Source organism: Muscardinus avellanarius (genome assembly GCF_963383645.1).
Source record: "Muscardinus avellanarius genome assembly, chromosome: 12".
Lineage (NCBI taxonomy): Eukaryota > Metazoa > Chordata > Mammalia > Rodentia > Gliridae > Muscardinus > Muscardinus avellanarius.
The window spans coordinates 71,655,549-71,681,335 of record NC_137798.1 but is presented as its reverse complement, the minus strand read 5'-3'; the positions used below and the strand labels follow the sequence as shown (position 1 = coordinate 71,681,335).

General features: G+C 35.6%; 1 protein-coding gene across 9 annotated transcripts in view; it reads right to left on the bottom strand.

Moving 5' to 3' along the window:
- The window catches only part of GPHN (gephyrin), a gene marked incomplete at both ends in the record, with an annotated part of 546,660 nt that overhangs the window by 212,970 nt on the left and 307,903 nt on the right, over positions 1–25,787 (bottom strand). For 8 of the 9 annotated variants that reach the window (XM_080706865.1, XM_080706872.1, XM_080706866.1 and 5 more), the window contains 3 exons: positions 2,813–2,947; positions 17,935–18,207; positions 22,337–22,403. In XM_080706865.1, the coding sequence (XP_080562991.1) occupies positions 2,813–2,947; positions 17,935–18,207; positions 22,337–22,403 (475 nt within the window). Of the gene's footprint in view, positions 1–2,812; positions 2,948–16,725; positions 16,834–17,934; positions 18,208–22,336; positions 22,404–25,787 lie in introns of all 9 variants that reach the window. The other variant, XM_080706867.1, reaches the window with a different exon arrangement.

Below are 25,787 nucleotides of genomic sequence, written 5' to 3'. Positions count from 1 at the left end.
ATTCCCAGTATGTCTCACACATACTTCAAATTGAGCACATTCAAAATCAAAATGTATTTCCCCTAAAAATTTGCTGTTTTTCTTTGATTCCCTAATATAGTTAAATAATATCATCTGTCCAATATCTTAAATTAGAAACTTGATAATCATTTTTTACTTCTTTTCTGCCCCCAATTTTTTATGCTACAAATTAAAATAACATCCAGGACAGAGCTAAGTGCTAAAAATTTATGGCCTAGAAATTGGACTCAGTGGAGAAAAATTGGATCCTGAGGTCTCAGAATTAAGAATTAAGGCTAGTCACTGACTAATGAAAAGTTTTAAACTGAGAGTTCTTGATTGGTGACAAGTGCCTTTAATCTGGTCATTATTACTGAATATAATTCTTAAAACTTCCACCTAGCACAAAAGCTCATGTATGGTTTCATTCATCTTTCATGCTCTTGGTGAAATGTTACTACCTAGAGACGTTTTCTTTGATCACTCTATCTACATGAGGCTTCCTTGCTAGACAGTTTATTTCTTCTTGCTGTGTACTTCAATTTGTAATTATTAAATTATTGTGAAATTATAATTACTAAACTGTTTCTCTACCTGTTTACTTTAACATAGTTTTGACTAAACTATAAACTCCATGGGGATACATGCTATATATGTCATGAATGCTAAATCACTTACAAGAGTGCTTAGTTAAGACTCAAGAAGTTTTATAACTTATCAGACTTCCTATCAGATTAATCTGACTTTCTTTACTCCTTTTAAAATATCAGTATTCAAACTAGTTTTGTCTAGTTCAGAATTCAGCATTAAATATTATTCCCTAAATTACACAAAAGCAGTAATTTTACCCTTAGGTATATATTCTAGTGCTGGTAAAATTATCTAGAAAAAATATAATCATATCCTTAGATAAAAATATAATGTCTTGAGTTCACTGTCAGTATGGTTAACTAAGTGCTAAATAAGGAAAAAATATGAAGATAAATCACATGCTCCCCTAGAGTCTCTCAATGAATTTACTAATTAAATAAATGTTAAACTGTTTTTAGGATTTTACTTTGGTGAGTTTGGAAGTATGAATAATTTAAAAACCTATGTGACATCCTCTTTGTAACTTAAGTATAATTATAAAGTTTAAAAAGGACTCAAGAACTACTATGTATAATTAAGTTTACCTTAAATATTTTTCAAAACTATTTATAATAATAATAATTATTATTATGTGTGCGTGTCTGTGTGTGTTGCTGGAGACTGAACCCAGGGGCATTCTACGTCCGAGCTACACCCCCAGCCCGATTTTTTATTCTTTAATTTTTTGAAACATGATCTCACTAAGTTGTGGAGGGCCTCACTGAGTAGCTATCTCAGCTACCCAAGTACTGCACCACCACACCCAGCTATAATTATAGTATATTATTAAGTATAGTATATTATTAAGAAAGGAAAAACAATTTTGTCTAGGGTGGTTCTGTATACCTAACATTTAGATCTTAATACCTGATGGACTAAATATTTCACATTTGACCCAACTTTTCGTTTTAAATATTTCCTAGACTTTATATAAATAAGTCTAGCTTGCATATTTGATATTTAATACAATCGAACCATAGGTTATTTTGTTTTAATAACATAAAAACACAGATAAGATTTTTCTATGTAACTTAGGTTTTGAGAACTCCTGTTTTCATTCACTTGAAAATATAAGTGACTCATAAACAAATGGCATTAACATGTACTATATGTCTAGAATGTTTTTGTAGTTTTTCTTCACTGATGATTCATGACCTTGATTTTTAAGCAATAAAGTTAATATCAGTTATTTTTGACACATGTCTAAAAACAATGATATACAACAGGAACACTCTAAAGACTGCTGAGAAGGCTGTATCACATAATGTAAAAAAAAAAACCTTCTAGTTAAATGCAATTATAATACTCAAAACTAATTTTAAAAAGTTGAAATTGAGGAATACAGCTAATTAGGTTCTTAAATTTGATGACAAGAAAAAGGATAAAAGCCATAGTCTGTCAGATACTTAGGATAAATTTAGTGTATAGCCTGATATTTAATACCATGTTAACATCCATCACATAGAAAACTTGAAAGCACAATGACTAACTTAACCAGGGAAAGGACATTATAGGAGAAAATAGTCAAAACAATAATTAAGTTTGCTAATTAATTTATCATATACGCAAAGATGTGAAGCAGTAAGTAAATTGTCTAATCTTTCCCCTACCATGATTCAGTGACAGATGATAATAAAGATTAAGACCCCCCTCCCAAAGGTTGGCATTAAAACTTTCTTTCTAATAAGTTTTGATTTGTTTCCAAATATTAGGCAGCAACATTCCAAGTTAAATATGTTTGAAAAAATTTGGAATGATACTAGAGCAGGGAGCTACCCCAGCCTGAACAAGCTTAAAATAATCCCTTTGGTGACAGTATTTTGTTAATCTTGCTGTTTATTGGCCAAAAAATACATTTATCCTCAGCATAAACAAATAACTTTACATTTACACTGATGAGTATGCTAAAAAATAACAGGTCTACAACAAAGAAACAGGTGGTACTGAAAGTGATACCCTTAGCTGTTATGTGGAAGTACACATTTTGCATGAAATTTCTATTGTCCTGCTATTGGCCTAATATGACAATGTGTGAAAACAATGGGTGGTAACTATCTTATATTCCATTCATTTTTATAGTATCTTGCATGCAACCCAACATTGGTAAACAGGGTGAAATATTGGTTAGTTTTCCCAGATTTCACAGTAGAGCAAGTGTAAAGTGCCAAGGAACTGTACTTACTTTTGGTGTTGGACAGGAAGCTGTAGAGAGGCGGGATGTAGCCTGAGCACGAGGCGATTCTGAAGGAGTAGTGCTGAGGGAAGCTGTGTCTCGTGGAAGCACCTGAACACCACGAGAGATGATGGAGTCTGGAATCTAAACAAGGGGAACAACTACAGATTATTATTCTAAAAACATCATTAGTATAGAAAAAAATTTTGGTAATTCTTTGCTGCTCACTACTTATTGTGAGGTACAGCCAAATATTTTGAAAAGGGCAGAAACTCTCAGATTTAAAATATTTTAACTATTTGATAAATAATATGTGACAAAACATTTTTGATAAGAAAATATAGCATTATGTTTAAGAGTGAAGTGCTGAATACTCTTATACTGGCTCTGCATTTAACAATCTGAAGTCTTTTTTATTTTTTGTAGGTCTGGGGATGGAACCCAGGGGCATTCTACCTCCAAATGACACCTCCAGCCCGATTTTTTAATTCTTTATTTTGAAACAGGGTCTCATTGAGTTACAGAGGGCCTCACTAAGTAGCTGAAGCTGTCTTCTGTGAACCATGATCCTTCTGTCTCAGTCTCCCAAATGCTGGGATTACAAGCGTGAACCACTACACTCAGCCTATTCCTAGACATATTTAAGTCTTAAATATTTTGTTTTTTGTTTTGGCAGTACTAGAAATTGAACCTAGGGGCATTCTACCTCTGAGCTACATCCTCAGCCCTATTTTTTATTCTTTAATTTGAAACAGGATCCTACTAAATTGTGGACGGCCTCACTAAGTAGCTGAGGTTGGCCATGAACCTCCTGTCTATCTCTCAAGTATTGGATTACAAGAGTGCAACACCATACCTAGCAAGTCCTAGATTATTTTTCATTTCCTTTTAGATTCACTCTCTAACATTCTTCATTCTCTCTACTTATAACTGAACTTTATGGACAGTATAGCATAGATAAACTATTTTGGGTTCTTTAGTGGGAGGCACTGGTACGAGAATGACGGTTGGGAGAGATCAAGGTTTGGTATTATTCTCTGGTTTCCTTCTCTACTAGGTCAACATAGGTTGGCTCAAGATTACAACTCCTTTTGGTTTGTATCTTGTTCTCCAGATTATAATAGATTCCCTGGAATTCTCTGGATTCCCTTTACTGATTTCTTTAGATTGATTTTATTGTAGTCTTCTGGTTGAGTTTGTTGGGTATTCTTGATAAAGGATCATGTCATCACCAAATAAGGATAGGTTTAATTCTTCTCTTCCTATACAAATTCTTTTGATTTCCTTCTCTTGTCTTATTGCTGTGGCAAGAGTCTTGAGGACTATATTGAAAAGGAGTGGTGGTGATAGTGGGATCCTTGTCTTGTTCCTGATTTTAGAAGAAATTCTTGCAGTTTTCCCTCATTCAATATGATGTTGGCTTTGGGTTTTTGTATAATGCCTTAATGATGTTGAAATACGTTCCTTCTATTCCAATTTTCTGCAGTATTTTTAACATAAAATGGGTGTTGGATTTTGTCAAATGCCTTTTCAGCATCTATTGATATAATCATGTGGTTTTTGTTCTCAATTCTATTTATGTGGTGAATAGCGTGTATTGATTTGTGTATACTGAACAAGCCTTGCTTTTCTGGGATGAAACTGACTTGGTGGTGGCATACAATTCTCTTTATATGGTTTTGAATGCATATAGCTAGTATTTAGTTTAGAATTTTTGCATCTATGTTCATCAAGGATATTGGTCTGTAATTTCCTTTTTTGAGGTATCTTTATTTGGTTTGGGGATTAATGTGATACTGGCCTCATAGAAGGAATTTGGGAGACTTCCATCTCTTTCAATATCCTGGAACATGTTGTGAAGTGTTGGGATTAGTTCTTCACTGAAGGTTTTGTAGAATTCGGCTGGAAATCCATCAGAGCCTGGGGTTTTCTTTGATGGCAGAATTTTTATTGCTGTTTCTATTTCTCTGCTTGCAATTGGTTGGTTTAGGTTTGCTATGTCTTCTTGGTTCGGTATAGGTAGGTTATATGCACTTAAAAAATCTATTTCTTCAATGTTTTCCACTCTATTGGAGTATAAATTTTCAAAATAGTTTCCGATAATCCTTTGAATTGAATTTCCTGTCTATGATGATGTCTCCTTTTTTATTTCTGATTTTAATAATACGAGTTGATTCTTTCTTTCTTTTGGTTAGGTTGGCCATGGGTTTGTCAATCTTACTAATCTTTTCAAAGAAACAGCTTTTTGTTTTGTCGATTCTTTGAATTATTTTTTTGTTCTCTATTTCATTTATTTGTTCTCTGATTTTAATAATTTCCTGCCTTCTGCTGGCTTTGGGATTACACTGTTGCAGTCTTTCTAGGTCCTTGAGATGTGTTATTAGGTTGTTCACTTGGTAACTCTGGTCTTATGTGGGCAATCCATGCTATAAACTTTCCTCTTAACACTGCCTTCAAAGTGTCCCATAAATTTTGGTGATTTGTTTCTCTATTTTCATTTAATTACAGAAATTTCTTTATTTCTCCCTTAATTTCTGATCTTACCTACTCATTGTTCAATAGTGTATCATTCAATATCCATGCATTTAAATAGTTTCTTTTGGGGTTCCTGTTGTTTATTTCTACTTTCATTACATTATGGTCTGAAAAGATGCAGGGAATTATATTACATCTTTTGAATTTGCTGGTGCTTGCTTTGTGGCCCAGGATGTGATCAATTTTGGAGAAAGTACCATGGGCTGCTGAGAAGAATATGTATTCTGTTGTTTCCGGTTGAAATACTCTGTATATGTCTATTAAGTCCATTTGGTTTATAGGTTTTTTTTTAAATTCTGAAGAGTCTGTACTTATCTTTTGCCTTGAAGATTGATCTAGTGGTGTGAGAAGTGTGTTGAAGTATCCCAATATTATTGTATTTGGGTCTATTTTACATGTGATGTCCAGAAGGATTTGTTTTACAAATGTGGCTACCCCCACATTTGGGGGATAAACATTTACTATCATTATATCTTCTTGGTCGATTGTTCCTTTTAACAAAAGGAAGTGTCTTGCTTTATCTCTTCTGATGTGTTTTAGCTTAAAGTCTGTTTTGTTGGATAACAGCGTTGCTACCCCTGCCCGTGTTTGGTCTTCATTAGCATGGTATATCTTTTTATATCCTTTCATTTTCAGTCTATGAATGTCTTTGGCTGTAAGTTGAGTTTCTTGCAAACAGCATATATTTGGATTATGTTTTTTAATCCTCATTGCCAGTCTATGTCTTTTGATAGGTGAGTGAAGTCCTTTGATGTTCAGAGTTATTACTGAAATATGATTTTTGTTTCTTGTCATTTTGTGTTCTGTTTTCTGTTTGGTATCCTATTATTTTTTCTTTACTTAGATGCCCCACTGATTTTCTTCATCTCTTCTCTGGTTCTGAAGGCTGCTTCTTTATTCTTCTTTATGGTTTATTTCTTTAAGTATTTTCTCTAGTGTTGGCTCTAAATTCACAAACTTTTTGCTTATCTTGAAACACTGTTGTTTCTCCATCAGTTTTGATTAATAGTTTTGCTGGATATAGCAATTTTGGTTGGAAGTTGTTTTCTTCCAGGATCTGGATCACATCATACCAGTCTCTCCTGGCATTCATGGCTTTGGTTGTATATTCTGGAGTGATTTTTATTCTTTTGCCTCAATATGTCACCTGTCCTTTTGTTCTCATTGCTTTTAAAATTCTTTCCTTGGCCTCTATGTTAGTCATTCTGATTATTATATGGCATGGGACGGTTCTTCTTTGATCTTGTCTTAATGGTGTTCTGTAAATCTGGACGTGAAGATCCAAGTCTCTTTCCATGTTTGGAAAGTCCTCTGAAATTATTTCTCTGAAGAGATTACAAACGCCCTTGGTCTGTACTTCTGTCCCTTCTTCAATGCCTTTTATCCATAAGTGAGGACACTTCATATTGTCCAATAGTTGTTGGATGTTTAGGTTTTGTTGCTATAATGACTTCTGTATGCTGTTGACTGTGTTTTTGGTTTTGAATTAACTGTCTTCTAAAAGTGATATTCTACTTTCCATTTCATCTGATCTTCTAGAATTTCTTTCTTTTTTTTTATGGTGGTACTGGGGTTCCTGGAAGCCCTTTTACCTCTGGGCTACACTCCCAGACCTATTTTATATTTTTGAAACAGGCCTCTTACGCCAGCGCAGCTGGCTTTGAACCTGGGCGATCCTCCTGTCTCCGCCTCCCAAGCGTGGGGATTACAAGCGTGCGCCACCACACCCGGCTCCAGAATTTCTTTCTAATGCTGTCTTAATTTCATTTATTGACTCTTTCATTTCATTCCAGACCTCTTTCTGATTCTTTCTTAGTGTTTCTATTTTGTCTTTCATTTTCTGTAGACTTCTTTTAAAGCCTTTCATCATATTGTAGATCAAGATTCGGAACTCCCCTTCTTGCATTTCTTTTTTGGATGTTTTTTGGTGGTACTGGGGTTCCTGGAAGCCCTTCTACCTCCAGGCTACACTCCCAAACCTATTTTTATACTTTTTTATTTGGAAACAGGGTCTCTTAAGACAGAGCGGCTGGCTTCGAACTTGCACGATCTTCCTGTCTCTGCCTCCCAAGCACGGGGATTACAAGCATGTGCCACCACGCCCGGCTTATTGCATTTCTTGCAGGTCAGTATTTGTGATTTTTGTTGTCTCTTCACTATTCCTAGTTCTCGTATTTTCAGGTTCTCAGGCCTGTTTTACTGATGTCTTCTCATCTTTGTTGGTTTTATGTTTAATCCAATCTTAGTAGTAGGAATACAGAAGTGTCAGCGGGTAAGCAGTGCTTTTATCAATGGTGAGGGTTGGGTATTGGGGAAGGAGCTGGGGTGAAGGGTACAGGATTTGGGTAAGGTAGAGGATATGATTAGGTTGAGTATGAATTTAAGTATAATAAGGTAGTATTAATGAGAGAAGGTTAGATAGTAGGAGTCTTGTAGTTAGTAGAGTATTTAAGTATGGAGATATGAAATACCTTGAGTATTAAACACGGAGATACAGTAAGGGAAAATAAAGTTTTAAGAGAAGAGAGTAGATAAGCTGGTATGAGAAAGTTTGTAAAAGGAATGGGGGGAGGAAGGAGCAAACAAACATATAAAGTAACAAAACAAGATACAAAAGTTAACAATTATACTTCAAGGGAAAAAAAAAAACAAAAGAAAAAAGGGAGTAAGAAAGAGTAGGAAAAAAGAAAAGAAAGGACAAAAATGAAATAAACTTAAGAATTAGCGACCGTGTAAGACAACAAAGCAAAACAAAAAAACCAAACCAGCAAAAAAACCCCCAAAAAACCAAATAAGAGAAGGAAAAAACAAACAAACATACCCCAAAACAGAACAACAAGAACAAAAATACAAGCAAGCAAAAAAAAAAAAAAAAAAAAGGTCCTACTAATTTACAAATATGGGGCTGGGCCCATATAATATTTGTATGTCTGATCACTGGTAGATTCTGGAGTATATTCCAATGTCTCTTATTTGCTTTGTACCCTATTGTCAGCTTTTGACCCAGTCTCTGTGTGATCTCTTCTCTACCCTCTGACTGCTTTGTGCAGAGGGCGTCTAATATAGGCTTGGCACAGCCCCCTGTGACTTTGTGCAGGTACCACGTCTTAAGCACCTTTCCTATGACACTCTAAGTTCTAACTGGACTAGCCCGCCAGTCCCTTCTCTGGGTGAACAGGGTTTCCTGGGTGTGGTCTGAGCCAGTGGAAGGCTCACTGCTGCTGGATCCCAAGGCTTTCCTGCATGCACATGGTTCCCCTCCTGGGGCTCTAAGGGGCTGTACCACTGGGAGTGCTGCCATTAGTGAGCACATGAGATTTTGGCTCAGGCGCCGCTTGCCACTTAAGATGTTGGAGTTCTGTGGCTGCTTTTAAGGGCTTGGATTATTTATCTGGATTTCTTGAGGCTGCTGCACCAGGGTTTGCGGTTTGGACGCGTAGCCCGCGACAGCTATGGCACCTGCAGCAGGTCCTCAGCAGGTCAGTCACGTGCTCGAGCTTTTTGCAGTACATCCCACAGTTCAGAGTTATTAGATTCCTTCCGCCGTGGTTCCTGTTTCTGTTTTGGTTTGTGAGCTGTATTTATTTTGCTCGTCTAGAAACTGCCTTCTTGGTGGTTGAATTTTATTTTTGTTTCAGCTACTGAGATATGCTGTGTCCTGTGGTTGCCATTTTAAATCTATTGATAAGTCTTTTGATATAAAAAGTTTTAAAATATTCATGCACTCTAATGTATCTATATTTATTTGGTTGCCTACTACTTTGGTGCCATAGCTAAGAAACTTACCAATGTCAGATTCAATGTCATGAAGTTTTTGTTCTATGGTTTCTTCTAAGTGTTATATCATTTTAGTTTTACATTAGGACTTTGATTTAATTTTTGTATATGGTGTTAGATAAAGGTCCAGCTTAATTTTTTCCCCTCATTACAGGGGATTGAACTCAAGAGCAATCTACCTCCGAGCTACATCCCCAGCCCTATATTTTATTCTTTATTTTGAGACAGTGTCTTACTGAGTTGCAAAGGGCCTCACTAAGTACCTTAGGCTGTCCTTGAACCTCAATCCTCCTGTCTTAGCCTCCCAAACAACCAAGCCTGCTTAGCTTCATTCTTCTGCATGTGAATACTCAGTTTTTCAAGAACATTTGTGGAAAAAGATTGTTCGTTCCTCAATGAACGGTTCCAGCACTCTTGTCAAAAGTCATTTGACCACAAATATTATCAAACTGCGTTACAGAAGAGTTCCACCATGTTATATTCCCAGAACAAGGTATTTCCTTTCTCCAGCAGTTATAGTATAATTATATTATGTTTGATAACAAAGTTTTCTTCTATGCAAGGGTTTTGTCCAAAAGTTTTTAGTTTAGGGAGAGATACTGATCAAAACTCTTGAAATAGTTATGTTCTAACCCTCAACAGATTATTTTGCTCTTGTCTACTAATATTATTGGTTAGTTAACACTACAGCTATTAATTTCTTTTCCTGGTTATAGGTTTGGAATATTATTGATGTTGGTTGTTTTATTTATTTATTATTTACTTATTTATTTTTTGGCAGTGCTGAGGTTAGAACCTAGCAGCATTCTACCTCCGAGCTATTCCCCAGCTCTATTTTTTATTCTTTATTTTGAAATAGTGTCTCACTGAGTTGCAAAGGGCTTTACTAAGTAGCTAAGGATGTCCATGTACTGTGTTCCTCCTGTCTCAGCCTCTCAAGTACTGGGATTACAAGTGTGTGCACCCACGCCCGGCGATGTTGGTTGCTTTAAATATTGTTTTTTAAATATATGAGGAAGCTCTTTTTCTTAAACTCTGTTTAATCCACACAACTGGGAAGACTCTGATTTTTTTTTTTTTTTTTTTTGGTGGTACTGGGGATGAAACCCAGGGGCCTTCTACATCTGGGCTACACTCCCAGACCTGTTTTGTATTTTACTTGGAAAGAGGCTGGCTTCGAACCTGCGCGATCCTCCTGTTTCAGCCGCCCAAGAGCGGGGATTACAAGCATGCACCACCACGCCCGGCTGACCCTGATTTTTTATTTTTTATTTTTTATTTATTTATTTATTTATTTATTATTTTATTTTTTGGTGGTACTGGGGTTCCTGGAAACCCTTCTACCTCCGGGCTACACTCCCAGACCTATTTTTACATTATTTTATTTGGAAACAAGGTCTCCTAAGCCAGTGCATGCGGCTGGCTTTGAACCTGCGCGATCCTCCTGTCTCTGCCTCCCAAGCGCGGGGATTAAAAGCGTGCGCCACCACGCCCGGCCTTGACCCTGATTTTTTAAATTAAAAATGAAACATTTAAAAATGGTATTTGATTCTCAACTTCAGAATTCAGAAATTCTAAATCTTCTGTTTTTTGACAATATAGTTATTTTTATAGATTTAATAAGAACAAATCATCCTTTTCAACAAGATATAATTGGCCAAATTTTGCAACCAACATCTTATCTAGACTGTGTACTTAAGAATGAGACTCATATAATCAGATATGACTAACACTCTGAAGACCAAAGCCTGATTGTACTTATGAAGCCAATGTCTACAAATTCCTCTCTAGTACCTAAAGTAGAAGGTCTTAGACTTATTTGTGACAAAGATGGTCATTTATATATGGTAATAAAATTTCAATGAACTAGAACAGAGTGGCATTCATCCAAATTGGATACTGCAGGTGAAATATGGTAAAGTTTATTGAGCTTAGTTTCTTAATCTCTGGATAATAAAACTGACTTTTAAAAGTAGAATCTTTCCAGATGAAAGTTAATTTTATGACATATTTGTAAAACACACTCAAGAAAGCTCTATGGCTAATACTCTTGCTGTACCTGTGTAAATAATCAAGCCAAATATAGTAAGTTGGACATTGTTTATTTTTTTCTGTGTTGGGGTTTGATACCCAGGGCCTCCTCACACATGCTAGGCAAACATTCTAACACCAAACTACATCTTCAGCTCCAGATCAGCCTTTTTTGTTTGATTTTTGAGTGATAAAAATTATTTGAGCCTGGCTTGTTGGCACACATCTGTAATCCCAGTATTTGGGAGCTTGAGGAAGTACAAGGGCAGCATCAACAATTTAACAACGCCATCAGCAATTTAGTAAGACTCTGTTGCAAAATAAAAAGTAAAACAGGGCTGGGGTATAGCTCAGAGGTAAAATGCCCCTGGGCTCAGTTCTCAGCATCACACACACAAATAAATTGCTAGAACTTAGTAAGGCCATTTGCAACTCAGTGAGACCCTTTTTCAAAATCTTTAATTTTTTATTTTTAAATAAAAAAGTGTTAGGGGTACAGCTTAGAGGTAGAATGCCCAGTACTGTAAAAAATAAAATGCAATTTATAATACTTGTCCACAAAAATGCAAATAATTTTTTTTCGGGAAAATTATTTTTATACCATATATATTTACTACGATTTGCATCTATTTATGAATCAATTCCAGCCTTCATGACTACTATATCTGTCCTTCTAATTCTTCTTTGAACTGGCAAAACAGCTTTCTAGTTCTTTTTAATTAACAAGATAAATAAAATCTTTGACACAGGTTTATTTTATATTTGAGTGTTATGACTCAATCTTTAAAAATTATAGCACAAAGTTCATTTGCTTAGATTAGTAAGCTTCCAGAGTAAACACATTCTATTGTTTATAATTATTTTGTTGCACAATGCATCATATTCCAAGGATATCAAACCAAGGTTCAAAAATTCCAATTTTCATTTGTAATTTTCTTTTTTTCTTCTTCTCTTGTACTACCCATCTGGATATACCTCCCAGATTTATTTTTTATTTCCTATTTGGAAACAGGGTCTTCCTAAGTTGCAAAGGTTGGCCTCGAACCTGCAATCCTCCTGTCTCAGCCTCCCAAGTACTGGGATTACAAGTATGTGCAACGATGCCTGGTTTGTCATCTTCATTTTTGCATTTATACTCTCTGAAAAGACCTTCACTGGAATCAGCCAAGATGTCCATTAAAGATAAATGGATTACAAAACTATGGGATATGAAATTTTACTCAGGTATAAAGAAAAACAAAATTACATCATTTGCATTTATGGAACTAAAGAACATTAAGCTAAATGAGGTTGGTCAGTTACAAAAAGTAAGAAATTGATGCTCTCCCTAATAAAAGGAAACTAGGGAGAAAAAAAGGTCATAGGAGGAACTCTAGATGAAAAAGGAGAAACCACAGATGAGCAAATAAGGTGACCTAACTGAGGAAGATGGAAGAGGAGAAGAGGGAAATTCCTTAATGTACATGTTATACATTCATAAACACAGCAATCACTAAGCCAAACATGAGAAGGAAGGGAGGGTGGAATGGAAATTGGGGAAGGGCCAAATGAGAGATGTGTGCATCTCATTTACCATCTTGTACTCCATTAAGATGTATAACTACATTGCACCAATAAAAAAAAAAAAAGAAAAGCCCTCTTTTTTATAAATGTTGAAGGGCAGCATTTCCCCCCTTCTCTTCTTCTTTTCTGTCACATTCCTCTACCCTTTATCTTCTTGAATCAGGTTTCTACTCCAAATATGAAATATCAGAGAGTACTATTTGGTATATTTTAGTCATTATTAGGAAAACTTTTAATCTCTTTGATGTGATAGTAATATTGATGTGCATTAGTAAAAATCCTTTTAGTTACAGACAACAGTATACCCACCTTTATGTCTAATTAGATTTTTAAAAAAGTAATTAATTAGCTCATAAAATTGAAGTTGAGCGGTATATATAGCAAAATAGGGGCTTGAGTGAGTGGTTCATATAAAATGAATGATAGCCAGTATCTCTATTTCCCATTTCTCAGGATTAATTCTTTACTATTGTTACCAGTATGGCAAAATTTCTTTTCGGGGTCCCAAGATAACAATTCTTGGGGTTGTATGGTTCCACCATAGAGATTTTTTTCTAGGGTCCAAAGATAGCAGTTTTAGGAGTTATATATTTCTTCATTAAAATTCAGCAAAAAATAATATGTTATATAAAATCTAGAGCCAAGTGTGGTGGTACACACTTGTAATTCTAGCATTTGGAAGACTGAGACAGGAAGATCACGGTTCTCTGGCAGCCTCAACTACTTAGTGAGGCCCTTTGCAACTTAGTGAGACCCTGTTTCAAATTAAAGAATAAAAAATAAGGCAGCAGGTGTAGCTCAGAGGTAGAATACCCCTGGGTTCCATTCCCAGTACTGCAAAACAAAAGAAAACTGAAAGATGAGACCCACTGAGTCTAACTGGTTTGAATTATGTGTTCCTTAAACTACTAACTTGGCCAAGTGAAATATATATACTGATTATACTAAGCCAATCTACTCTTAACCACATGACTGAGAAATATGAGAAATAAAGCACAGTATTAGTAAGAGAGAATAGGAAATGGATGTCAACGAGGCAGCTAACAAATAAAATATTACAAGAGGCATTTCCAAAGTCTTTTGATCTCCTGAAACTGCAAGTTAATCAGTTTGGGAATACGTAGTAACTGGACCACTACTAACTATTAGAGAGTCAATACATTTATCAGGTTTCACTTTTTTATTATAGAAGTAGAAAATTTAGTTAGGAAAGTTTATGAGCTTGGATAATCTATTTGCATTTGTATTTAGAGTATCAAGAATATTAAAGGCTTTCCTTTTCTTCATTTTCCATTATATATTTCTGCTTTTTCACTCTTTCTTATGAATGCCAGGTATAAAGAACATTACATTTTTTGATGTATTGGTCTTACTATCTTTTATCAAACGGAGTCCAAAATTATGAGACTACGTTCAAAGCTGAACATCTATTAAGATGACCAATACTAGTACTCACAAAGAATTATTATTATTATTATTATTATTATTATTATTATTATTATTATTTTGGTGGTACTGGGGATGGAACCCTTCTATCGGGCTACACTCCCAGACCTATTTTATATTTTATTTGGAAACAGGGTCTCTTAAGCCAGCGAGGCTAGCTTCGAACTTGCGTGATCCTCCTGTCTCTACCTCCCAAATGCGGGATTAGAAGTGTGCGTCACTACGCCCGGCTCACAAAGATTAACATGTAATAAATGAGAAGCTTCCCAGTGCTGTCATATAAGCAAATTCAGTAGAACACTTTAGTAGTCATTCTCAACTAGCTCCTCCAGAGAATGAAACCCTAATAATTTAAGGCATCTATTAAATATAACTCACTTCCCACTTATGCACCTCAAATGGTAATAGTTATGTGTAATCCATGGGAGAACTGAAAAAAAAGGAGCCATTAGAATAAATTTTAGTGTACTAATCTGAAACTCAGCATATGATAGTTAATATACTATTTATCAACTGAAATTCATATATGTGAATTTATATATATAATATATATATAATATTAAATGAAAATTATTTTTTGTGGTACTGGGTATCAAACCCAGGGACATTGTACCTCCAAGCTACACCCTCAACCCTACTTTTTATTCTTAATTGCAAAGGTCCTCACTAGGCAGCTGAGGCTGGCCATGAACCTACAATACTCCTGTCTCAGCCTCCCAAGTACTGGGATTACAAGCATGTGCCACCATGCCCAGCTTACTAATATTTTTACTAACCAAGATTTAAAATTACTACCTGGCCTCTGAATGATGCATGTTTCTTTCCAACCATGCATGGCTTCTCAAATATAAGGGTAAAGTCTTCCTTTGGTTGTATATTTCCCAAGAGACTACTGATTCTAAGTTGTTGGGGGTTTTCCCTACAAATGTTGGGCGTTTTTTTTTTTTTTTTCCAAATTAAAGTCAAATTTTACTATATTACTTGTTTCTTTTTTTGTGCCTTCTAATTTTATTTCCATATTTTAGAATCTAAATTATCACTACTATGACTTTTCTTCTTTTCTTCTTCTTTTTCTCATTTTTTAGTTGTATTAGAGATTGAACTCAAGGACATTTTACCTTTCAGCTACACTCCCTGTCCTATTTTAGTTTTTATTTTAAAACACAGTCTTGCTACATTGTAGAAAGCCTCACTAAGTTGCTGAGGCTGGCCACTAACCTGAGATCCTCCTGTTTCAGCCTCCCAAGTACTGGAATTACAAGCATAAAACATGACATCTAGCTTAAATTATCACTGTTTAATGATTGGTAGTTACCAGGTGTTTAGTCTGGCAACTTGTGCAAACTATCATCAGCTAGTGTCTAAAAGAATATATATCTTTTAGCTGGGCATGGCAATGCACACTTGTAATTCCAGTCACTCAGGAGGCTGAGGCAGGAGGATTATAAGTCAAGGCCAGTTTGTGCAATTTAGCAAGACTCTTTCAAAATAAAAAATAAAAGGGCTGTCAATGTAGTTCAGTGGTAGAGCACCCCTGAATAAAATTCCCAGTAAGGGGAGAGGTAGAAGAGGAAGAAGGAAAGAAAAGACTATGAAGAATCCAAGTGGAAAGCCAGGTGTGGTGGCACACACTTGTAATCCCCGTGCTTGGGGTGGCACAGGTTGGAAGCCAGCCTCAGCTACTTAGGCTCTCAGCAACTTATTGAGACCCTGTTTCCAAATAAAATATAAAATAGCTCTGCGAGTATAGCCTGGAGGTAGAAAGCCCTTGGGTTCCATCCTGAGTAACACACACACACACAGAATATATATCTTTAAAAGTTCATATCTAAAGATTAATAATCACAGAATTTGTAACAAGATTCAACTCTAAATGACTGTAATGAGAACACAGTGAAATAAAATAAGATGAGATACAAAATCATGAGAAAAAAAAGCAAAGTTATGACAAACTAAATACTGGCTTGAACAGTCTGTCTAGGTTATAAGATTTAAAGTGATTCTCTTAAGGATTTTTTAAATTAAGCCAGGTAACTTAGTTAAATATAATCAATGAATCAATGAAATTGCCATTAAAAAGTAATGTCTGGAGCAATTAATTTCTTAGAAGTCATGTGATAAAGTTCATTGTCTTAAAGTACAGATTTTTTTTTTTCTTTGTTTATATACTACTGAGGATTGAATCCAGGGACATTCTACCTCCAAGCTATATCTCCAGCCCTATCATTTATTCTTTATTTTGAAACAGGGTCTCACTAAGTTGTAGAGGGCCTCACTAAGTAGCTGGGGCTGTCCACAAACCTGTGATCCTCCTATCTCGGCCAAGTACTGGGATTACAAATATGTGCACAAACTACAGAAACTTAATGATAGCAGAACTCTTCAGGCACAAGAAAAAAACTAAATTCCTTGATGGAATATGCTTAGTGTCACTTACATAGGAAAGCACTCCCTGAAGGTCCATAAGAATAATATAACACATCTTCCATGATATGTTATAGACCCCCTCAAAAGAGAGGGGGTAGGATGTATATTTGTAAAATCATTAATGCAAAAGCCTCTTGTCTTACCGGTTCATCTGTACTGCCTGTTGCATGATGGGAATAATTGATGAGACCAGGGATGGGCTGCTCACCAAATGCCATGATAACAGCAGGACTGGTGTAGAATGGATGCTTCTAATGCACAACACATAACAATTATGAAAATAATGACAGGAAAACATGAAACTATATGAGCAAAATGACTAAAAGGAAAAAAGGTAAAAACAAATGGAATAATGACATGTCAAAATTTTCCAAATGTAGAATGACAAAAATTATTTTAGATTTTAAATGCTCTAAGCTATTAGACTGAAATGGTGGTGCTTTTTTACTCTGCTAAGAGTAAAAGAGAAAGAACATAAAATGACTTCAAATGCATCTATTTTTTACCAATTAATTCCACTAAACATTCATACACAACTTAAATGGTTATGAGTTTAAATAAAAACTTAGTGGATTACTGAATGATCTGAAGATCATTCATTTCCTGGTCCCTATCTCCGAGATCCTCTCCCCCTTCAGTTGTCTTTACCCAGGTACAGATAATAATGCAAATCATGTTCTTTGACTTTAAGATGACTAAATTTATTAACTACCTCATACTTTATTTTATACTTTATTTTATTTTGTTTGTGGTACTTGGAATTTGAACCCAGGTACTCTATTACTGACCTACATTCTAGTTCTAATTTCTTTTTTCTTTGGTACTGGGGATTGAACCCATGGACATTCTACTTCCCAACTATACCCTAAGACCTGTTTTTATTTTGAAACAGAGTCTTGCTGAGGATCTAACAAGTTGGCCTTGAATCTGGGCTCCTCCTGTCTCAGCATCCCTTCATTTGAAGTCGTTTGAATTTTCTACTCCTTTAAGAATATCTGAAGTTTTGATGTTTCAAGTCAATACACATTACATAGTATGTCAATAAAAATGACATTTTCAAATATTTTTAAATGTAACACTGTTCATCATTGAATTAAAACCTCAGTGTTAATAGTAATGTCTATAATGCCTTGGAGTACAGAATAAACTTCAATGTCTTTAGGAACTATATATCAAGAAGGAAACATAGTGGTGGGATATAATAGATATCCCAGTGTTTTTTTTTTTCTCAGAATGCCTGAAAGGAATTAAACTTATTAACTAAATTTAGAAGGATGGGATGGAAAAAGATGAAATCAGTGCATTCACACTGTGCATCCTTCAGATCTCTGAGCCTCTCTCAATAGGCTTACCTTGGCAGCGATGGCTGCTGCAGTTATATGTGATGAAGAACTATCTTCTGTTGAAGCAACACCACTGTCTTTCTTCTCTTCTTCCTCTTCCTCACATTGAACTCCTTTGTCTTCAGTCTGTTTATGGGGGCTAGTTGTGGGAGGAGGGGAAAGAGGAGGTGGTGGAGAAGGTAAATCTTCAAGTTCATCATGCACCTCCTTTACTTTTACAATGGCATCACGTAAAAGGTCAATGGCGTGAGGTAGAGCTGGCAGTATAAACTGAAAGCATTCCTGTTCACAAGAGGAAGAAAAAAAATGAAGATGAAGTCTTTTTGTAGACATGTAAGTAAAATGATGGCAATCAAATTATATCTCGATTTTGGATTTGTATTTCTCTCAATCAATCTCAAGAATGAATCATTTTTAAAGAATTGTCTTTGCCATGAGAAATATGAAGTAAGGATAGCATATAGTACTAACCATATGCTAGAAAATTGCTAGATAAACAAATACTGCATTTATTTAAAAGTTGAATTTTGATTAAACTTTAGAGTTTAAAGATGCATTATGAGGAAGATGGGAAATAAAATTAGAGCATGACACTAGAACTGACAAGCCACATGAGGATCAGGTTATTTTGTTCAGGGAGCTAGTTATGACTATCATAATAAAATATAACTAGGCAACATTGTGCAATATGTAAAATACAAACTTCTAAAAAGCTCTCCATATAAGGTAATATAATCTGCGGCTCTAGTGCTAAAATTACCTACAAAATGCATCACCAAAAGAGAAGAGGTGAGAAGTTACAATCATAATACAGATCCATATATGTTTGAGAATAGGTGGAAGTATTTATCTTTAACAGTTAAAGTAACATTTTAGAAAATAAGATATAAGAAATATCTAAAATCTTTTTCTGTTGGTATCAGAGTATCTTTAAGAATGCCTAATGTTTTGACCATTCTTTGGTCAATCAGTTTACTGTTCAAACACTGTTAGTAAAGAATTTAACCTCAACCAAAGGGAGGTCTAACCTTTACCCTAAGCTTCTGGAAGGTGGTCTCTAGAGCCTTGGAATGACATGCTTTGTTTACCTGGGAATTTAGCCAGCACTCTAAAACAGACACTCTAAATATTCTGGACACCAAAGACTCAGATTAGCATCCTTAGCTGGTAATACCCTGTATGTATTGTTACACACTGATAAAATTTTGGAGGGAAACATGAGAGACAACCATAATTCTTTTTTTTTTTTTTTTTTGGTGGTACTGGGGTTCCTGGAAGCCCTTCTACCTCCGGGCTACACTCCCAGACCTATTTTATATTTTTATTTAGAAACAGAGTCTTCTAAGCCAGCGTGCGCAGCTGGCTTCAAACCTGCATGATCCTCCTGTCTCCGCCTCCCAAGTGTGGGGATTACAAGCGTGCGCCACCACGCCCGGCAAGACAACCATAATTCTAAGGAGAGTGGAATCTTCTTGTCTGGTACCATTCTTATATTCTTCCCTATGTACTTTTCCCTGACTTTAATTTGTATCCCTTTTCTGTAATAAACAGTAACACATGAGTATAACAGCTTTTGCTGAATTCTGTGAATCTTAGGGAATTACTAAATCTGAAAATGGGTTTTGGAATTCCCTTCATTTACAATTGGTATCAGAAATAAAAGCAGTCTTTTGGAGTGGCCTAACTCTGTAGTTGGCTAATGAAGATAAAGCAAGTCAGCTTGATGATCTGAAGTACACAATGCTTGACACTATTTGAGTTTTTTGCTGATTCATGAACAGTGTCTAATGACCTACCCATATGGTCAGATAGAAGGACAGAGACAAACTGATTAATATTAAAGGAATGCCTGCATGGGCAATAGCCCTATGGCAATCATTCTGGGAGCATAAGAGGAAGCATTAAGTGAAGGATATACCAGTGCCCATCAGAAGAACTCCTTTCCAGGACTGGAAATTGATTAGAATGAAAGAATAGATGTACAGTATGATTGCTTAATGTGACCATCTGGGTCCATGAGATGAATGGACACTGGGAGGATGCAGCAATGCAAAGTTGAACTGAATCTAGATATATTCCTACTGCACTCTCTGAGGCACAAAACACCAACAAAAACTGTTCGCCAGCAAATGAGACAGAGACGACAGGAGGATATGAGGCAGAATGCAAAGGGGAAAGGCCCTGCATGTAATTGTCAAGTCAGCTGATACCTATAGCTTCAGGAGGATTCAAATGGGCCTGAACAGTTTCATCCCAGAATAAAAATCTGATAAAAAGTAGAATGGGCAATTGAAATATTCGCTATCATCAGTGGGAGAAGTTTTTTTTTGTGTGTGTGGTACTGGGGTTCCTGGAAACCCTTTGACCTCCAGGCTATACTCCCAGACCTATTTTATATTTTTCTTTGGAAACAGGATCTCTTAAGCCAGCAAGGCTGGCTTTGAACCTGCACGATAACTTCTGTCTCCGCCTCCCAAGCACGGTGATTACAAGCATGCGCCACCACGCCTGGCAAGATAAAGGTATTAAGTGTTGGTGTACGTGCCTTTATGAGCTTATGATCATACTCAACATATGGGTGGGAAAGGAAGGTCTCCTGGTAGATACTCTTTTACTCCTCTGGCAAAGAAGAGGTCTTGGAAGAATACTGGTATGGTTATATTATTTTTCTTTTTCTTTCATATTAGTTCAAATTTCTTTATTTTTATACCTGATGTAGTGGTCCCAAGAACAGTTGTATAACTGTGGGTGCCAACAGAAAAAATGATTCCTAAGCAAGGAAATTATAACTATATTTTTCAACTTTTATGTCAGAATCCCTAAAGGCCTAATTTTGCCTTTATCCCATTTGGCCAAATTAGAGGTGAAAGACAATGCAGTTATATTGCCTAGTGGATTAAGATAGTTTACTAGTTCATTGTTTTTGTAATCCCACCCTATATGAATAGAAATAGAATGGGAGACACTTGCAAAAGTAATAACATGGATGGAAGTCTGGGCCAGCAAAGTGGCTAAACCTTACATTCCTTTCAAGATGGAAAAGTTTGAGTATAAATGGAGAGAAAAAAAAAACAGAAGCTAAGGGCAGAGAAATACATGAATATGCAGTGAAGGATAAACAGAATATTATATTGGCCTCTCAAAAGATATATAAAAAAGATAGCAATAAAAAAAGATACAGAGCTGGGCGTGGTGGCGCACGCTTGTAATCCCTGTGCTTGGGAGGCAGAGACAGGAGGATTGCGTAGGTTTGAAGCCAGCAGTGCTGGTTTAAGAGACCCTGTTTCCAAAAATTAAAATAGGTCTGGGAGTGTAGCCCAGAGGTAGAAGGGCTTCCAGGAACCCCAGTACCACCAAAAAACCCCCAACCAAACAAACAACAAAAAACCCGAAAAACTATAAATAAGTTTAGCTAATTTAATTGGTATATAGTTTGGCACAAATGTATCACATAATATAAATATTAGTAGATGAGGGTGGGAAATTATTACTACAAACATAAAAATATATGTAATGCCTTTAGAGGATGGATTAACTGTTTCTTGAAATTTATCTATACTCTATATTACCTCCTCTAAATCTTGGTCATATTCACACTGAAGATATTGGTGTGTCTGTCACATAAATGTTAAAGTAAATATAGATGCCCAGATTCTCTTTAAGTAATGTAATTTTTTACTATAAGAAAGCTTTTGCAAAAGGTCAGGGGTAACTTTTATATGAATTGGCCTTTGCCCTCAGCTAGTGGGGGTGAGCTCTAGGTCCTTAGAATGTCATATGTGATGACAGGGGTATCTTTGTTTGCCTGGGGCTTTGGTCACCAGACAGTCTATCACTGTGGTTTATGATGGGGACTTTGAGCTATGCTGGCAATGATTTTTTTCTCTGGAGGGTACTGGATATTAATGGCATCAATCCAACTTCTGGGAAGGGGTACAGAATAAAGGTCAGGAACATGGGCAGCGTGTAATGAGCCAAAAAAACAACAACAAAAAACAAACAAACAAAAAACCCCTCTGGACTCCAAAAGCTCAGGTGATCATCTCTGGCAATATTACAAGTATACAGTCACACACCAGTGTCAGGAGAGTACTGTATACATGACTTCACAGGGAAAAGACAATAAAGCTCATACTTGCTATTTTCCTGGTTTCTACCTTATGCATTTCCTTCCCTAGCTAATTTTAATTTGTGTCTTTTCCCTGTAAGAAAACAACTTTCACTGAGTTCTATGAGTCTTTCTAGTGAATTATTGAACCTGAGAGTAATTTTTGGGAATCCTTTGAATTGTCAATTAATGTCAGAAGCAAGGGTATTCATTCTTGTGGAGTGCTCCAACTTTTTGGTAGGCTAAATCAATAGTTGGTTAAAAGTACTTACACTAAGCCATATAAATGTCAAGGATACTTACCTGAGATCCTTTCTTGCTACCTGGTAGGTTAATTATGAGAGTTTTCCCTCTGATTCCACATACAGGCCTGAAAGGAAAGAGAAAGTGGATGAATACTAAATTGCAATGAATATTTGGTTTAAATATATCCACCAACAAAGGCCAATCAATTTATATATGAACAACTGTTTTAGTAATATAATAATTATAGTAAAAGATTCTCCAATTGCTATATGAATTGGGCATTCTGACTAATGTTTTACAATAATGGTTAATGTGGTAGATTGGAAAGAAATCAGAATAAAGAAGCTACTTTAAAGCAATTTAATCAAATTACTATTTTTTCTAACTTCAGCTTGTTCATCTCATACATTTGTGAGAGTTCAGTGAGAATGCATGAAAATTATCTGGTGTAGTAATATTTATGTTCAAAAGTTTAATACATCAAGCACTCAAGAGTTGAGTGGAATTTAGATCTGAGCTTTTTCTTTTCAAATAATCTACAAGTTTTAAGGTAAAACAAGGTTTTTTCACAAATGAATGGCAGAGGGAAAGAGGTTAGAGAGAGCTAAGTTATTTATAGACCCATTTGTAGCCACAGGCATTAAGCTAAAATGGTCACCGAAAAATCAATATCAATTTCCAGTCCTTATTTAAACCAACTGGTTAGGTAAGAGATATAAAGACAAAGCACTGGACGTCTAGAGTCAAGAGTTGAAGGCCTAGCTTTTCATGACAGGTAGAATCATGTTCTGTCACTAATTCGATGTGTTATTTTAATCTGGTAACATTATCACATCTTTATCTTTGAAAACAAAGAGATTATTCTATTTAAAAATTTCTCAACTAAGAATTTTAGTCAAATAAAAATAGCTGCCCAAATTTTCTTATGATTGAATTTATTCCTTACTTTCATTAAAAAAAAATAACCTAAAACTGTCTTATATGTCATTGTTTTTTCTTCTTGTCCTGTCTACATGCTGGAAGAGATGATATTTAAAACTTTTTATATATCTAAAATGATTATTGAACCATCCTTTGGCCATTCACTTATTGAAACTCATGATTTCATTAAAGAAATTTAAGGTTTATTTTTAAAATTTTAATCTTAGGACTTAGTAATATTTCTTCAAAAGCTACTTGTCAGAAATGGATAAAGTACTTTAATGAGAGCCAAAGTGGCACCGGGTAATTATATAATTCTTAATATGCCCCTATTTACTTAGAAATTTTGCCTTTCTTACCTAACTAATGTGGTACATTGTTATCTTTATATCAATTTGATAGCTAAATGATTAAAATATCACCAGCAACATGACTGAAATATCAATAATTAACTAACTAATTAAAAAAAGAGTACACTGCAAAGCCAGGAAGGAAGGTTGAGGAAGAAGGCCCAGGTTCATTAATGGAAAAACTACATGCGACTATGTGATGTGAATATAGCATTGTCAATCTGGACACTTGGTATCAGGAGGGAGGGAAATGGGGGTTCGGAGAAGGGAACGACACCAATTACTGTATGAATATATGCCACTGTCAACATGATCCACATTATGTGAGACTATAGTACATCAATAAAAATATAAAGATAAAAATGAGAGCATAGTATTTCCTCATAGACTATAGTGTTAACTACTTCAAAAATATTGCAGCAACTGTCCTCCTAAGAGTTAGTAATATTCCATAAAAGGGTTGGGGATGTAGTTCAGTGGTAGAGTACTTGCCTAGCACACATGAAGCCCTGGGTTTGATTACTAGTACTAAAAAAATAATTCTCATAACAATTATTGCATATTATATTCTCAACATTTTTATAAAAGAAAGATAAGTGGTTTTCTATAAAACATGGAAAAATAACTTGAGATATAGATATTTTGACTGATATATGATCTGATATATGATGCCTCTGGGATCTTTGTAATTTTACATATAAGCTCACCTCACCTTGTGTTTCTATGGTTTCCTTTTCTAAGTCCCATGAGTTCATTCTGACAATGATGTTTGATGTTATTTCTGTGTGTGTGTGTGTGTGTGTGTGTGTGTGTGTGTGTGTGTGTGTGTTGATGGGGATTGGACCAGAGGTGTTCTACCTTCAGGCTATACTTTAAGTTCTATTTTATTTACTTAGAAACAGGGTCTCACTAAGTTTCTGAGGCTGTCCTTGAATCTGGGATCCTCCTATCTCATCCTCCCAAGAAATGGGATTACAGGTATGTGTCACTGTGCCCAGCTGTATACACATTTAATATAATTTTAATGTATATACCTTTTTAAGAAAATATTAAATTTTGATTTTCTTTTTTTTTTTTGCGGTACTGGGGATGGAATCCAGGGGCGGCATTGTACCTCTGAGCTAGACCCCCCAGCCCTATTTTTTTTAGATTTATGATTTAGGGTTTATGTTCTCTGATATATCTACTCCAGCACCTTATACAATGCCTTGTTTCAGATATCCTACTTCTTTTTCTATCACTTTATCCCTTCCCTTCTTTTCTCTTCTGTTTCTTCCCTTCCCTCCCCTTGCTCCACCCTCTTCCTTGAGAAGAGGTGTAAGGGAACCTTTCTTTTGCCAATAATGCTATGGCAATTAGATTAAGATGACAGGTAAATATTCTAATATCAAATGCTTAACAATTTCTTGTTACTATCTAAGTACTTTACTGAAATTTTCATATTACACTCATAATAGCCCCATGAAGTAGGTATTAGTATGATTCCCATTTTATCAGTGAGAGAATAGTGTCGGTGTTAATTTGCCCAAAGTACAGTTGAGTGCATATCTTAGATTTGAACCTTCTAAAACAGATTATATAAATAAAAAATTGTATGATGTAAAAATACTGTTTTGCTAGCAATCAACTGTCATAGAACTCTTCATGCTTTGTATAATGAAGGTCTTTTAAAAACATCTTAAATTTTACTCCCTTCTATTAAACTGAGCTAAAACCAAAAAACAGTTGAACTGAAGCCGGGTGTGGTGGCACACACTTGTAATCCCCGTGCTTGGGACGCTGAGACAGGAGGATCGCGCAGGTTTGAAGCCAGCCGCGCTGGCTTAAGAGACCCTGTTTCCAAATAAAAAAGTATAAAAAATAGGTCTGGGAGTGTAGCCCGGAGGTAGAAGGGCTTCCAGGAACCCCAGTACCACCAAACAAAGAAACAAACAAACAAACAAACAACAACAAAAAAAACCAGTTGAACTGTAACTTGCTATTTTTATTTATTTATTTTTTGCAGTACTGGGGCTAGAACTCACGGGCATTCTACCTCAGAGCTATTCCACAGCCCAGTTTTTATTCTTTATTTTGAAACAGGGTTTCACTGAGTTGCAAAGGGCCTCACTAAGTAACTGAGGCTGTCCGTGAACTGTGATCCTTCCGTCTCAGGCTTCCAAATGCTGGGATTACAAGCATGCACCATCATGCCCAGCCCCAAAATAAGATTTTTAACCCAAGTTTTTGGGCTTAAA